A 14,613-nucleotide genomic window follows, 5' to 3' on the forward strand; every position below is an offset into this window, starting at 1 on the left:
GTCCTACAGGCAAAAGGACATTTTCCCTTTCTAACTAAACAAAAGCAGTGGGAAATTAACAAATGCTGCCCCTGTGACTGTTATTTTGGAAAGACAACATTTTACAAAATGACAATCACTACTTGTAAACAATCAGGAAAATGAATGCCAATGTCAGTTACTAACATTACCATTTGAAATGTGCATGTGCTGTGTTGATCCCCACATTGCACTGAAGTCATGTGAGCTGCAGTTCTTTGAAACTTCTAAAATCAAAATATTTCTTAAACTTTTTTAAGCAAATTAACTAGGGGGCTCTGCGAATTAGATGATTTACAAGTCTCCAACTTAAAGTTTAAATCTGAACAATATATTCAATCACTTTTTGTAATAATTTTCGTTTGTTTGCGCTAATGCAATCTTTACTGTCATTTATTTGAGACTTTCTAATTTTAGTACTTTCATTATCTCTAACCTGCTCTGCATGTGTACTACGCCAACGTTTTTGAATTCTTTACGATGTTCTACTTTGTCATCTACTCTTTGTCTTTTATTTACAGCCCCGGGTGTGGTTAAATCTCTTGGCACAAAGTCTTGTCTCATGGGATGTGAAAGTATCTCTGAAAAAGTAATGCCTCGTCCCAGGCTAAAAAGTCTTGTCTTGTCCCAGGATTTTTTTATTATAAAAGAGATATTAGACACTTGATGTGTATGTAATTCTTCCAGATCTCTTTTTTTGTAGTATTATTTACAAATGTAAAACACACTTGTAGGAAAATGCCACCCTGATCAAAGTGCCACCTGAGATTATTGTCTTGTTGCGTCACCCCATGCACCAGCCCTGCTAAAGATTCATCCTCAAAGAAAGCTGCAATTCATTAAGAAAGTATTTCTGGTTTAGAAGTACTGTTTGGCTAAGACTTACAATTTTAAACTGGTATTTTGGCTTTGGTAGCAATCTCTGAACTCCTATGTAACAGACACTTGCTTGCACTATGAATACTCTTTATTTAATATGAATTGAAAGATGCTACTTCATCCTGGCAGCCCTTACAATTCATTTTCATACTAACTCTGCCATAATACAGTCAAACCTAATGATCCTTAAATTTAGTGTAGTTCTGTCCTTCTTCAAGGACACATTTTCTCTATATCCATTAAAAGCAATCACATTTCTTTTATGAACTGTCTTGTCATATATGTCATAGACTTGAAATGCAGTAAACAAAGTCTTATCAAGACAGTGGCTTCAGGTCAGAGTGACAATGAGTACTACAGTGAAATCTTGCGACAGAGAAACAGTGCCACACAGGCTGTGATGGTTAGCACACTTGCATTTCAACAAAGAAATCATGGTTTAACGTTTTATGTAGCCAAGCATTTCGTTTACTGTTTCTGACATGGCCACAAGCCACCCTGGATGAGGCTATATTGTCTGCAGTTATGTATTGCAGATTGGTGTTGTTGCACCAGAAAGAATAAAACACGGAAGCTGTGAACTGAAGCTTTCCAATGCTAACAATAGTTATGTGGTATGTGTAACAGATTTAAAAGTAGTAAAGATTGGACACACATACACATTGAGTAATAGTTGAGGTAACAACTTAATCACCCTATTTAGTTAAACCATAGTGTCTGATCAAAATGAGACAATGTCCTGAGAAGTGCTCCTTTTTATATCATCAGGACCAGAAGGGGTAGAGCCTTCTCCGTGCTTTGTGGTGGGGCTAGGCATCATTCTAGTGTGACTTTTTGATGCTCTAGAGAAAGAGATCACCCCCTCTTGTCCCAGGGTGGTACTATATATAAACTGCTCAAAAAAATTAAAGGAACACTTTGAAAACACATCAGATCTCAATGGGAAAAAGAAATCCTCCTGGATATCTATACTGATATAGACTGGGTAATGTGTTAGGAATGAAAATGATCAACCTACAGAGCCCTGAATTCAAAGACGCCCCAAAAATCAGAGTGAAAAAATTATGTGGCAGGCTAGTCCATTTTGCCAAAATTTAATTGCAGCAACTCAAAATTGTATGCAGCACTTTGTATGGCCCCTGTATTCTTGTATACATGCCTGACAACATCGGTGCATGCTTCTAATGAGATGACAGATGGTGTTGTGGGGGATCTCCTCTCAGATCTGGACCAGGGCATCACTGAGCTCCTGGACACTCTGAGGTGCATCCTGGTGGCATTGGATGGACCAAAACATAATGTCCCAGAGGTGTTCTATTGGATTTAGGTCAGGAAAGTGTGGTGGCCAGTCAATGGTATCAATTCCTTCATCCTCCAGGAACTGCCTGCATACTCTCACCACATGAGGCCAGGAATTGTTGTGCACCAGGAGCCACTGTACCAGCATAGGGTCTGACAATGGGTCCAAGGATTTCATCCTGATACCTAATGGCAGCCAAGGTGCCTTTGTCAAGCCTGTAGCGGTCTGTGTGACCCTCCTTGGATATGCCTCCCCAGATAATCATTAACCCACTACCAAACTGCTCATGCTGAATGATGTTACAGGCAGCATAATCTTCTCCATGACTTCTCCAGACCCTTTCACTTCTTTCACGTGCTCAGGGTGAACCTGCTCTCATCTGTAAAAAGCACAGGGCACCAGTGGTGCATCTGCCAATTCTGGTATTCTATGGCGAATGCCAATCGAGCTGCATGCTGCTGGGCAGTGAGCTCAGGGCTCATTAGAGGACATGGGGCCCTTGGGTCACCCTCATGAAGTCTTTCTGGTTGTTTGGTCAGAGACATTCACACCAATGGACTGCTGGAGGTCATTTTGTAGGGCTCTGGCAGTGCTCATCCTGTTTCTTCTTGCCCAAAGGAGCAGATACTGGTCCTGCTGATGGGTTATGGACCTTCTATGGCCCTCTCCAGCTCTCCTAGAGTAACTGCTTGTCTCCTAGAATATCCTCCATGCCCTTGAGACTGTGCAGGGAGACACAGCAAACCTTCTGGCAATGACAGGTATTGATGTGCCATCCTGGAGAAGTTGGACTACCTGTGCAACCTTTGTAGGGTCCAGGTATCGCCTCATGCTACCAGTAGTTACACTGACTGTAGCCAAATGCAAAACTAGTGAAGAAACAGTCAGAAAAGATGAGGAGGGAAAAATGTCAGTGGCCTCCACCTGTTAAACCATTCCTGTTTTGGGGGTCATCTCATTGTTGCCCCTCTAGTGCATCTGTTGTTAATTTCATTAACACCACAGCAGCTGAAACTGATTAACAACCCCCTCTGCTACTTAACTGACCAGATTAATATCCCATAAGTTTCATTGCTATACTCTGATTAAAAAGTGTTCCTTTAATTCTTTTGAGCAGTATATATATATATATATATATATATATATATATATATATATATATATATATATATTCTGACAGATTGTGGGCGCTATCGTCCTCTTGAACCCTAAGACTATACGTCAGACACCAGATAAAAGTCCAAAAGTTGTCTTTATTCATAAAAAACAGTGCACAAAGCACCCTCCTATCCACAATACTCATTAATAATAAACCAATAATCACAGTAATCAATCCTCCACACTCCCAGACGAGTTGCCACCCTTCCACCCAGCTCAGCTCTCCGTCTGGGAACTCCAATAATCCATTTATAATCCCTGACCCAGAAGTGTTCCAATCCCCAGTCCATGTGATCTCCTATCACTTTCGGGTCAGATCAAAAGTCCCTTTTTCACCCCGGAAGCACGTCATTCCCCTTGTCCATGTGACTTGGACGTATTTCCGGGGTGTAAGGCAAGGATGTAAACATCGTTCCTCCCTGCAGCATCTCCTAGTGGCCCCCAAGGCATCCAGCAGGGCTGTGCATAAAGACTCCTGGTCTTCGGGGCACCTCCATACTGCAGGGAGGGCTCCACCTGGCGGCTTGGGGGTATTGGCCAGTATGAACGGCCGGCCATACACCACAATATATATATCTATACTAATGAAAGGCAAAGCCCTCACTGACTGACTGACTGGCTCACTCATCACTAATTCTCCAACTTCCCGTGTAGGTGGAAGGCTGAAATTTGGCAGGCTCATTCCTTACAGCTTACTTACAAAAGTTGGGCAGGTTTCATTTCGAAATTCTACACGTAACAGTCATAACTGGAACATACTTTTGTCCATATATACAACTATAGCCAGCAGCTCGGTCGCCGTGTGAGGCAGAGTTGCGTCCACGTCATCACGCCTCCCACATAATTGAGTGCCTGCCCATATAAGGTAAATATTCGCGGGTGAAGGACTGTGCTTAGCATATTCATAAGTGCAGCTACTGTGGAAATCAGCATGCCTCCCATGTAATTGAGGTAAATATTCGTGACCACACACTCGGTATACGAACAAGCCAGTTTCCCTTTCGGTTTGTACATGTTCAGTCTCTCCCTGTATATTTCCTGTGCAGCGGGAAAGAGAGAGAGCGCGAGATAGCGCGACACACACACACACACACACATACACACAGGCAACGCGAGAGAGAGACAGACGCACACACACAGTCAGCGCAAGCACGCACACACAGGCAGCGTGACACACACACAGGCAGCGCAACAGAGATAGCGCGACACACACACACACAGAAGCAGCGCAAGAGATGGATGCAGACACACAGGCAGCTCGAGAGAGAGCTGGATGCATTATGGTAGGAAGGTGGTTAAAGAATGCACTGGTCTTGATTTTGTTTTCACTCCAGTTTCCAGCGATCTGTTCGGACCGTGCATTGTTGCAATGTTATTTTTCTTGGTGGTTTATTAAATTACGGATTTTTTCAAGTGTTCATTTTTCCCCTGTGCTTAAAACACATTAAAAAAAGTGCTTTTAGCCAGCGGTTGGTAGCGCTATAGCGCAAACTATTACAGTGTTAGTTTTCTCTGTTGTTCAAGGTTTTCTCAGTGTTATTCAAAGTTTTTACATTTAGTTTACTATTACGCTGTGCATTCTATGGTATAATTATATTTGTGCTTAAAAACTAAAAAAATATATATTTACCTACAGTTCATATGGTCTGGAACAGATTAATTGTATTTACATATTATCCTATGGGGGGAAATTGCTTCGGTTCCCGACCAAATCGGTTTACCTCCAAATACGAACCTGACTGAAAGAAATAATGATGATCAAATCCTTGATGACAGCAACACTCATAACAGTCACAAAACAATTACATAGACAATCCATCCATGCATTTTCCAACCCACTGAATCCGAACACAGGGGTCTGCTGGAGCCAATCCCATCCAGCATAGGGCACAAGGCAGGAACCAATCCTGGGCAGGGTGCCAACCCACCGCAGGACACACACAAACACACCCACAAACCAAGCACACACTAGGGCCAATTTAGAATCGCCAATCCACCTAACCTGCATGTCTTTGGACTGTGGGAGGAAACCGGAGCACCCGGAGGAAACCCACGCAGACACGGAGAGAACATGCAAACTCCACGCAGGGAGGACCCGGGAAGCAAACCCAGGTCTTCTAACTGCGAGGCAGCAGCGCTACCACTGCGCCACCCTACATAGACAATCATGTTACATTATTTTTAAAATGTTTCCTTTTCTTTTTCATAACTTCTTTAACACACTACTTCTCTGCTGCGAAGCGCGGGTATTTTGCTAGTAAATATATATATATATTGTCTGGGATGCCAGGGGCAACGACCCAGCCGGGACGCCGTGAGGGACCAGATGTGGGTCTGCAACCACCCTGGATCATATGGGGGCCACCATCCTGGTTGCTTTGGGGGCCACGGGTTGAGGGCATGAAAGCCCCACCCTGTAGGGGCCCGTGGTCACTGTCAGGAGGCACCCCCATGCCTTGGGGACCTGTTACCTCAGCACTTCCGCCACACCAGGAAGTGCTGGGGGGAAGATTTAAGAGGACACCCGGAGAGCTGCCGGGAGAACAGCCGGCACTTCCGCCACGCTGGGGCGTGGCCAATGAAGGAGTGTCGGGAATCACCTGGACCTCATCCGGGAGAATATAAAAGGGCCCTCATTCAGGGTTGGAAGAAGGACAAGGCACTAGAGAGAGTGGAGGTGGCTCAAAGAAAGGCATTGTGTGGCCAGGACTGTGTGTGTTGGGGGTTTGTGCACGGGACTGGGTCTTAGTGACCATAAATATTGTAAATATTTGTAAATAATAAACGTGTGGTGGTGAGTAACAACATGTCCGCCTGTCTGTGTCCGGGTCGGCTCCACAATATATATACTATATAATATATACATTGCTGAAAAAAAATAAAGGAACAGAGTATAGCATCAAGTCAATGAAACATTTGAGATATTGAGATATCTGGTCAGTTAAATAGCAGAGGGGGTCGTTAATCAGTTTCAGCTACTTTAGTGTTAAAGAAATTAACAACAGGTGCCCTAGAGGGCACTTTGAGCTACTGTTTGCATAAAAATGTGCTATATAAATAAATGTTGTTGTTGTTGTTGTAGAGGGGCAACAATGAGACAACACCCAAAACAGAAATGGTTTAACAGGTGGAGGCCACTGATATTTTTCCCTCCTCAGCTTTTTTGAATGTTTTTTCACTAGTTTTGCATTTGGCTACAGTCAGTGTCACTACTGGTAGCATGAAGCAATACCTGGATCCTATAGAGGTTGCACAGGTAGTCCAACTTCTCCAGGATGGCACATCAATACGTCCCATTGCCAGAAGGTTTGCTGTGACCCTCAGCACAGTCTCAAGAGCATGGAGGAGATTCCAGAAGACAGGCAGTTACTCTAGGAGAGCTGGACAGGGCTGTAGAAGGTCCTTAACCCATCAGCAGGACTGATATTTGCTTCTTTGGGTAAGGAGGAACAGGATGAGCACTGCCAGAGCCCTACAAAATGACCTCCAGCAAGCAACTGGTGTGAATGTCTCTGACCCAATAATCAGAAACAGATTTCATGAGAATGGCCTGAGGGACCGAGGTTCTCTAGTGGGCCCTGTGCTCACTGCAACATGGAGGTCAATTGGCATTTGCCACAGAATTCCAGAATTGGCAGAATACTACCTGTAACATCGTTCAGCATGGCCAGTTTGGTGGAGGGTCTGTGATGGTCTGGGGAGGCAAATCCATGGAGGAGCGCACAGATCTCAACAGGCTAGACAACGGCACCTTGACTATCATTATGTATCTGGATGAAATCCTTGGACCCTATGCTGGTGCAGTGGGCCCTGGGTTCCTCCTGGTACACGACAATGCCTGGCCTCATGTGGCGAGAGTATGCAGGAAGTTCCTGGAAGATGAGGGAATTTATGCCACTGACTGGCCCCCAACACTCGCCTGACCTAAATCCAAGCTAAAGGAGCTCACTCATGCCCTGGCCCAGATCTGGGATCCGCCATCTCAATAATAGCATACGCTGACATTGTCAGGCATGCATAAAAGCACATTGTGGCCATACAAACTACTGAGCACAATTTTGAGTTGCTGCAATGAAACTTCAGAAAAATGTACTAGCCTGCTGCATCATTTTTTCTCTTTGATTTTCAGGGTATCTTTGAATTCAGCCATCTGTAGGTTGATATGTATATACAGTGCATCCGGAAAGTATTCACAGCGCAACACTTTTTCCACATTTTGATATGTTACAGCCTTATTCCAAAATGGATTAAATTCATTTTTTTCCTCAGAATTCTACACACAACACCCCATAATGACAACGTGAAAAACATTTACTTGAGATTTTTGCAAATTTATTAAAAATAAAAAAAATTGAGAAAGCACATGTACATAAGTATTCACAGCCTTTGCTCAATACTTTGTCGATGCACCTTTGGCAGCAATTACAGCCTCAAGTCTTTTTGAATATGATGCTATAAGCTTGGCACACCTATCCTTGGCCAGTTTCGCCCATTCCTCTTTGCAGCACCTCTCAAGCTCCATCAGGTTGAATGGGAAGCGTCGGTGCACAGCCATTTTAAGATCTCAAGTCTGGGCTCTGGCTGGGCCACTCAAGGACATTCACAGAGTTGTCCTGAAGCCACTCCTTTGATATCTTGGCTGTGTGCTTAGGGTCGTTGTCCTGCTGAAAGATGAACCGTCGCCCCAGCCTGAGGTCAAGAGCACTCTGGAGCAGGTTTTCATCCAGGATGTCTCTATACATTGCTGCAGTCATCTTTCCCTTTATCCTGATTAGTCTCCCAGTTCCTACCGCTAAAAAACATCCCCACAGCATGATGCTGCCACCACCATGCTTCACTGTAGGGATGGTGCCTGGTTTCCTCCAAACGTGTCGCCTGGCATTCACATCAAAGAGTTCAATCTTTGTGTCATCAGACCAGAGAATTTTGTTTCTCATGGTCTGAGAGTCCTTCAGGTGCCTTTTGGCAAACCCCAGGCGGGCTGCCATGTGCCTTTTACTAAGGAGTGGCTTCCATCTGGCCACTCTACCATACAGGCCTGATTGGTGGATTGCTGCAGAGATGGTTGTCCTTCTGCAAGGTTCTCCTCTCTCCACAGAGGACCTCTGGAGCTCTGACAGAGTGACCATCGGGTTCCTGGTCACCTCCCTGACTAAGGCCCTTCTCCCCCGATCATGCTGTTTAGATGGCCAGCCAGCTCTAGGAAGAGTCCTGGTGGTTTCGAACTTCTTCCACTTACGGATGATGGAGGCCACTGTGCTCATTGGGACCTTCAAAGCAGCAGAAATTTTTCTGTAACCTTCCCCAGATTTGTGCCTTGTCACGGAGGTCTACAGACAATTCATTTGACTTCATGCTTGGTTTGTGCTCTGACATGAACTGTCAACTGTGGGACCTTATATAGACAGGTGTGTGCATTTCGAAATCATGTCCAATCAACTGAATTTACCACAGGTGGACCAATTAAGCTGCAGAAACATCTCAAGGAAAATCAGGGGAAACAGGATGCACCTGAGCTCAATTTTGAGCTTCATGGCAAAGGCTGTGAATACTTATGTACATGTGCTTTCTCAATTTTTTTATTTTTAATAAATTTGCAAAAATCTCAAGTAAACTTTTTTCACATTGTCATTATGGGGTGTTGTGTGTAGAATTCTGAGGAAAAAAATGAATTTAATCCATTTTGGAATAAGGCTGTAACGTAACAAAATGTGGAAAAAGTGATGTGCTGTGAATACTTTCCGGATGGACTGTATATACCTTCACAACTCTCCTGAATCATTTACCACCTCTACCCTCAGCCTAATTAACTGTTGATGACTTTAAAACCTTTTTCAGGAAAAGGTGCCTGTCATCCCCTGTCAATTCTCATCACCTCCTTTGGTAAGTCTACTTCCTCCTGAACACACCACTACTTTTTTCTCTTTCTCTCCTCTCTCCACTACTAAAATTTCCAGCCTCCTCTCTAGTTGTCCTCCTACCTATCATCTTGACTCCCTCCCCTCACCTCTATTCCTGGTTATTTCTCCCTCTCTCTTTTGTACACTAACACATATCTTTAGCTCCTCACTAAGCACAGGCACTGTTTCTACATTGCTCAAACAGCCCATAATAACTCATCTTCTCAAGAAACACTACACTTAACCCATTTCATGTAAGTTATCACAAACCAGTCTCTCTCCTCTCATTTCTATTTAAAACATGGTAATGTCTTGTTTCTAACCAAGGTGTCATCCTTTCCTCTATGAAACAGACTGCTAAGTCCTAATCAGTTGTTCTTCAAACAAGGGCCATTCCATTGAGATGGCTCTACTTGCCATTGTCAGCACATTACAGAAAGCAAAAACTAACAGCATGACATCTGTTCTCATCCTGGTAGGCCTCTTCTCTGCCTTCAACACAATCAACCACCAGGTCTTCCTTGCCAGCCTCTCTGACCTTGGCATCACTGGGACAGTCCTCAGGTGGTTTGAAATCTACCTGTTTGGCAGATCCTGTCATGTTTGCTGGTATGGAGAGTTGTCAAGGGTAAACCAGGCCAGCATTGGGGTGCTCCAGGATTAGTGCTGGATCCTCTCCTCTTTTTCTTCTACACCTCTTCACTGGACCATATCATCCACTTTCATGGTTTCTCTTTTCAGTATAGATGTACCTTTTGTTCCCTTCAGAGAACCGCAAGTTATCAGGTAGAATATCTGAATGTATCACTGATATTGTAACTTGGATGCAGGAACACCACCTCCAGTTCATCTTGGCAAAGACAGACCTTATTTTTATCCTTGTGTGTCTATTCAGGACCCGACCTCTGTTCAGCTTGGTTAATTTTCACTAACACCTGCCAAGTCGGTATGCAATCTTGGGGTTTTGTTTAAAGAACAGCTGTCCTTTACTGGTGTCCTGTATGGTCTCTCGGTCTTGCAGATTCATTCAATATAATATCCACAAGATCAGACCATACCTTTTCTTTACACAAAGAATGATAGACACTTGGAATAAGCTACCAAGTAGTGTGGTAGACAGTAAGAATTTAGGGACTTTCAAAACTTGACTTGATGCTTTTTTGGAAGAAATAAGTGGATAGGACTGGCAAGCTTTGTTGGGCTGAATGGCCTGTTCTCATCTAGATTGTTCTAATGTTCTAATATCTAACTGGGTATGCAGCACAACTCCTGGTCTATGCTTTGGTCTTGTCACGTCTGGACTGCTGCAACTCTCTGCCGTAGATGCTTCAAAATGGCTCATATTCAATCAGCCAAGATGGACATATGTCACTCCACTCTTCATATCACTATATTGGATCCCTGTCATGACATGTATTCAAGTTCAAATCCTTGATGTTTGCCTACAGAATAGTCAATGGGTCAGTACCTGTATACAGTATATGGAGACACTTGAGAGGTGCTATGTTCCTCCTCGACCACTCAGTTCTACTGATGAATGGAGTCTAGCGATGCCACCTCTGTGCAGTTTTAAATCTCGTAACTGGTGGAACAAGCCTCCATTCAGAATTCTGACTTCCTCAATGTGTTTAAGAAGTGTTTGAAGACTCTTGTTTGGTGAATTTCTGTCTAACTGGCTCTTTTATAACCTAGAAATTGTAAATCGATGGTATTTTGTTCTAGGTCTTCACTTGTGGTGGTCAATTTTGTAACTTGTCCTGTAACACTTGCTCGCAAACAGTTTCCAGACTGAAGTTTACTTGATTACGTTGAGCTGTTTTATAAGTTGCTTTGGATAAAACCACCTACTAATGATGCAAATAAATATAAATGTAAAATATAATTTGTAATCACTTTTTACCATTCCAATTTCTTAACTTTCTAACCCAAGCAATAACAGTTACAGTAAGTCAGCTAGTTCCATCAACGGAGCTGATAATCAATCAATCAATCAATCAACATTTATTTATATAGCACATATTCATACAAAAAAAATGTAGCTCAAAGTGCTTTACAAAATGAATAGAGAAATAGAAGACACAATAAAAGATAAACATAAGTCAACATTAATTAACATAGAATAAGAGTAAGGTCCGATGGCCAGGGTGGACAGAAAAAACAAAAAAAAACTCCAAAAGCTGGAGAAAAAAATAAAATCTGTAGGGTTCCAGACCAAGAGACCGCCCAGTCCCCTCTGGGCATTCTACCTAACATAAATCATCATATTTTCATGGAAGGACCTGATGATGATGGTCACGTAGACTTCTGGCTTTCAGTCCATCATTGTTGGAGCATCATGATGCTTTGAGTAGGTGGTGGTGGCGAGCGCCACCACAAAGAAACCGGAAAAAGAAACAGAAGAGAGAGTAGGGGTCAGTACGGATTTTAGAGCCACCATGAATAGTTATTATGAAGAATTGAGCATACAGAGTATCAGGATTATGTTAAAGTGAAGTTATAAAAAGGCCATGTTAAAGTAATGTGTTTTCAGCAGTGTTTTAAATTGCTCCACTGTATTTGCCTGGCGAATTCCTATTGGCAGGCTATTCCAGATTTTAGGTGCATAGCAGCAGAAGGCCGCCTCACCACTTCTTTTAAGTTTAGCTTTTGGAATTATAAGGAGACACTCATTTGAAGATCTAAGGTTACGATTTGGAATATAACGTGTCAGGCATTCCGATATATAAGATGGAGCGAGATTATTTAAGGCTTTATAAACCATAAGCAGTATTTTAAAGTCAATCCTGAATGACACAGGCAACCAGTGTAGTGACATCAAAACTGGAGAAATGTGTTCGGATTTTCTTTTCCCAGTTAGGATTCTAGCAGCTGCATTCTGCACTCGTTGCAAATGATTTATGTCTTTTTTGGGTAGTCCTGAGAGGAGTGCGTTACAGTAATCTAGTCTACTGAAAACAAAAGCGTGAATTAATTTCTCAGCATCTTTCAATGATATAAGAGGTCTAACTTTAGCTATGTTTCTTAAATGAAAAAATGCTGTCCTAGTGGTCTGATGAATATGCGATTTAAAATTCAGATTACAGTCAACGGTTACCCCTAAATTTTTTACTTCCGTCTTAACTTTTAATCCTAGTGCATTAAGTTTATTTCTGATAACCTCGCTGAATCCATTATTGCCAATTACCAAAATTTCAGTTTTCTCTTTATTTAGTTTGTGAAAATTACTATTCATCCATTCAGAAATACCAGTCAGACATTGTGTTAGTGTATCGAAAGAGTCGGAGTCATCAGGTGCTATAGATAAGTACAGCTGTGTGTCATCAGCATAGCTGTGGTAGCTCACATTGTAACCTGAGATAATCTGACCTAACGGAAGCATATAGATTGAGAATAACAGCGGACCCAGGATAGAGCCTTGTGGAACACCATATCGGATATCATGTGTCTTTGAGATTTGATTACCACAACTCACAAAGAATTTTCTCCCTGCCAGGTAGGATTCAAACCAATTTAAGACACTGCCAGAGAGGCCCACCCATTGACTAAGGCAATTTCTAAGAATATTATGATCAATGGTGTCAAATGCAGCACTCAGATCTAAGAGGATGAGAACAGATAAATGGCCTCTGTCTGCATTTACCCGCAAGTCATTTACTACTTTAACAAGTAATATAATGGTTGAAGCTCTTCCAATTTTTCTCTTTCCCTTTCTTTCTCAGACATTTCCTCACCAGAGGTTGAAGAACTGAAGGAAGGAAAGGTGAAGTGTTTAAATAACATAGCCACCACTCACCTGAAGCTGGCCAGAAATTCAGATGCAATGGCCTGCAGCCAAGCAGTCTTGGAACTTGATCCCGATAATGTTAAGGCCCTCTTCAGAATGGGGAAGGTGAGATTACCTCGTCATTTCCTAACATATTACAAATTTTAAATTCTGTTAGCTATAAGAGGAAATTTAAAGAATTCCTCAGCCATGAGGTGTAGTGCTTGTGAAATGTTCAAGTCCTGGTATCTACTGGGAGTGCCTCAGTAGCTTAGGCATAGAAATTTAGATGATCTAGATGAAGATAAAGTAAGTAGATGAGGATTGTGCATATTCCTTTTTTAATTATTTTTTGACCAACTTTATTATTATTATTATTATTATTATTATTATTATTATTATTTATTTATTTATTTATTTATTTATTTATTTATTTATTTATTTTTAATTTGCAGATTCTGTCAGAAAAAGGGGAGGATCAGGAAGCCATGGAAGTACTTAAGAAAGCCCTAAAGCTTGAACCTTCAACAAAGGTGACATGCCAGTCCCTTTATAATCTTACGTATTCTTGAGCCTCCACATATATCAAGATGATTTGTGTACAGGCTTTGACAGTCCGTTGATGTGTAACGCTGGATGTTCCCTCCTAATCTCCTACTTGCAAGGTGTGAATGTGAGTTTGGTTGAGGAGGAGGATAAATGAGAGGGTTTTTGGTGATGCCTTGTTAGGTAAGATGAATTTAGATGTCTTGGACAATATTTCCCAGGTATTCTAGATACATTATGAAAAAGAAAACATTCTGCCATTTCCCTTTTAACTTTGCATATCAATAATGGCAGGCATAATAACATACCTATCAAGAATTCCCTTCTCTTTTTTATTTCTAGGGTATTGTCAAAAACTTATAATTGGAAAGGCACAAATGGGTCAGAACAGAGAGCGGTCCAAACAAACCTCTATGAAATAAAAAGAACCAGACTTGGGGTATGTGAGGTCCTGCATATTCCAGTCTGGGAACATAGTGGCCACTAGAGGGGTTAAGCTTTGTGTTTCTGCTGGACGTGCAGTAAGTGCAGCATATAGATGCATCAGTCCAGATGATAGAGAACTACAGCCTTGGTGATAATGTGGAATCTAACAGTAGGATTCCAGATGGCAGGCTACCTAGGAAATTACAGAGGTACACAATGCTCTTCTTAGAAGGTGAAGAAGAGGCTGAAAGATCTTCAGGAGAAGAGGTGAGAGCATTTGGTGACTAGCTGGGGAGGATGAGACCAGATTGTCTATTCAAACAGTGAAGTAAATGAAGTTGGACTACGTAGTCCTTGTGACTTTGTGAGAATCATCTTTGTCTCAGATCAAAAGCAACCTAATGATTAGAGTGCAAGGTGAGTCTGGAGGCAGGAAGACAGTTGGATGAAGGTTTTCTGGAGGGAATATGTCATATAGTCAAAGGTTCAGAATCCCTTAAACACATTTTGTTCCTTTTGAGTATTTTGTTATGGCATTCTTCTCTGATTTTTTGTATGATCCCCTTAAGTGTTTCTCGTAAACCCTTCAACTATCTGAACTTCGGGTGGGATAGGGAGGAGTT

The 14,613-nt window shown here is 42.2% G+C and overlaps 1 protein-coding gene across 1 annotated transcript in view; it reads left to right on the forward strand.

Annotated features, from left to right (window-relative positions):
- fkbp16 (FKBP prolyl isomerase 16) overlaps positions 1 to 13,927 on the forward strand; it is a 149,380-nt gene extending 135,453 nt beyond the window's left edge. The window contains exons 4-6 of the mRNA XM_039771353.1: positions 12,975 to 13,144; positions 13,474 to 13,551; positions 13,907 to 13,927. Of these exons, the coding sequence (XP_039627287.1) occupies positions 12,975 to 13,144; positions 13,474 to 13,551; positions 13,907 to 13,927 (269 nt within the window). The remainder of the gene's footprint in view (positions 1 to 12,974; positions 13,145 to 13,473; positions 13,552 to 13,906) is intronic.
- Positions 13,928 to 14,613: the final 686 nt, after the last annotated feature.

Source organism: Polypterus senegalus, chromosome 12, assembly GCF_016835505.1.
Source record: "Polypterus senegalus isolate Bchr_013 chromosome 12, ASM1683550v1, whole genome shotgun sequence".
Classification (NCBI taxonomy): domain Eukaryota; kingdom Metazoa; phylum Chordata; class Cladistia; order Polypteriformes; family Polypteridae; genus Polypterus; species Polypterus senegalus.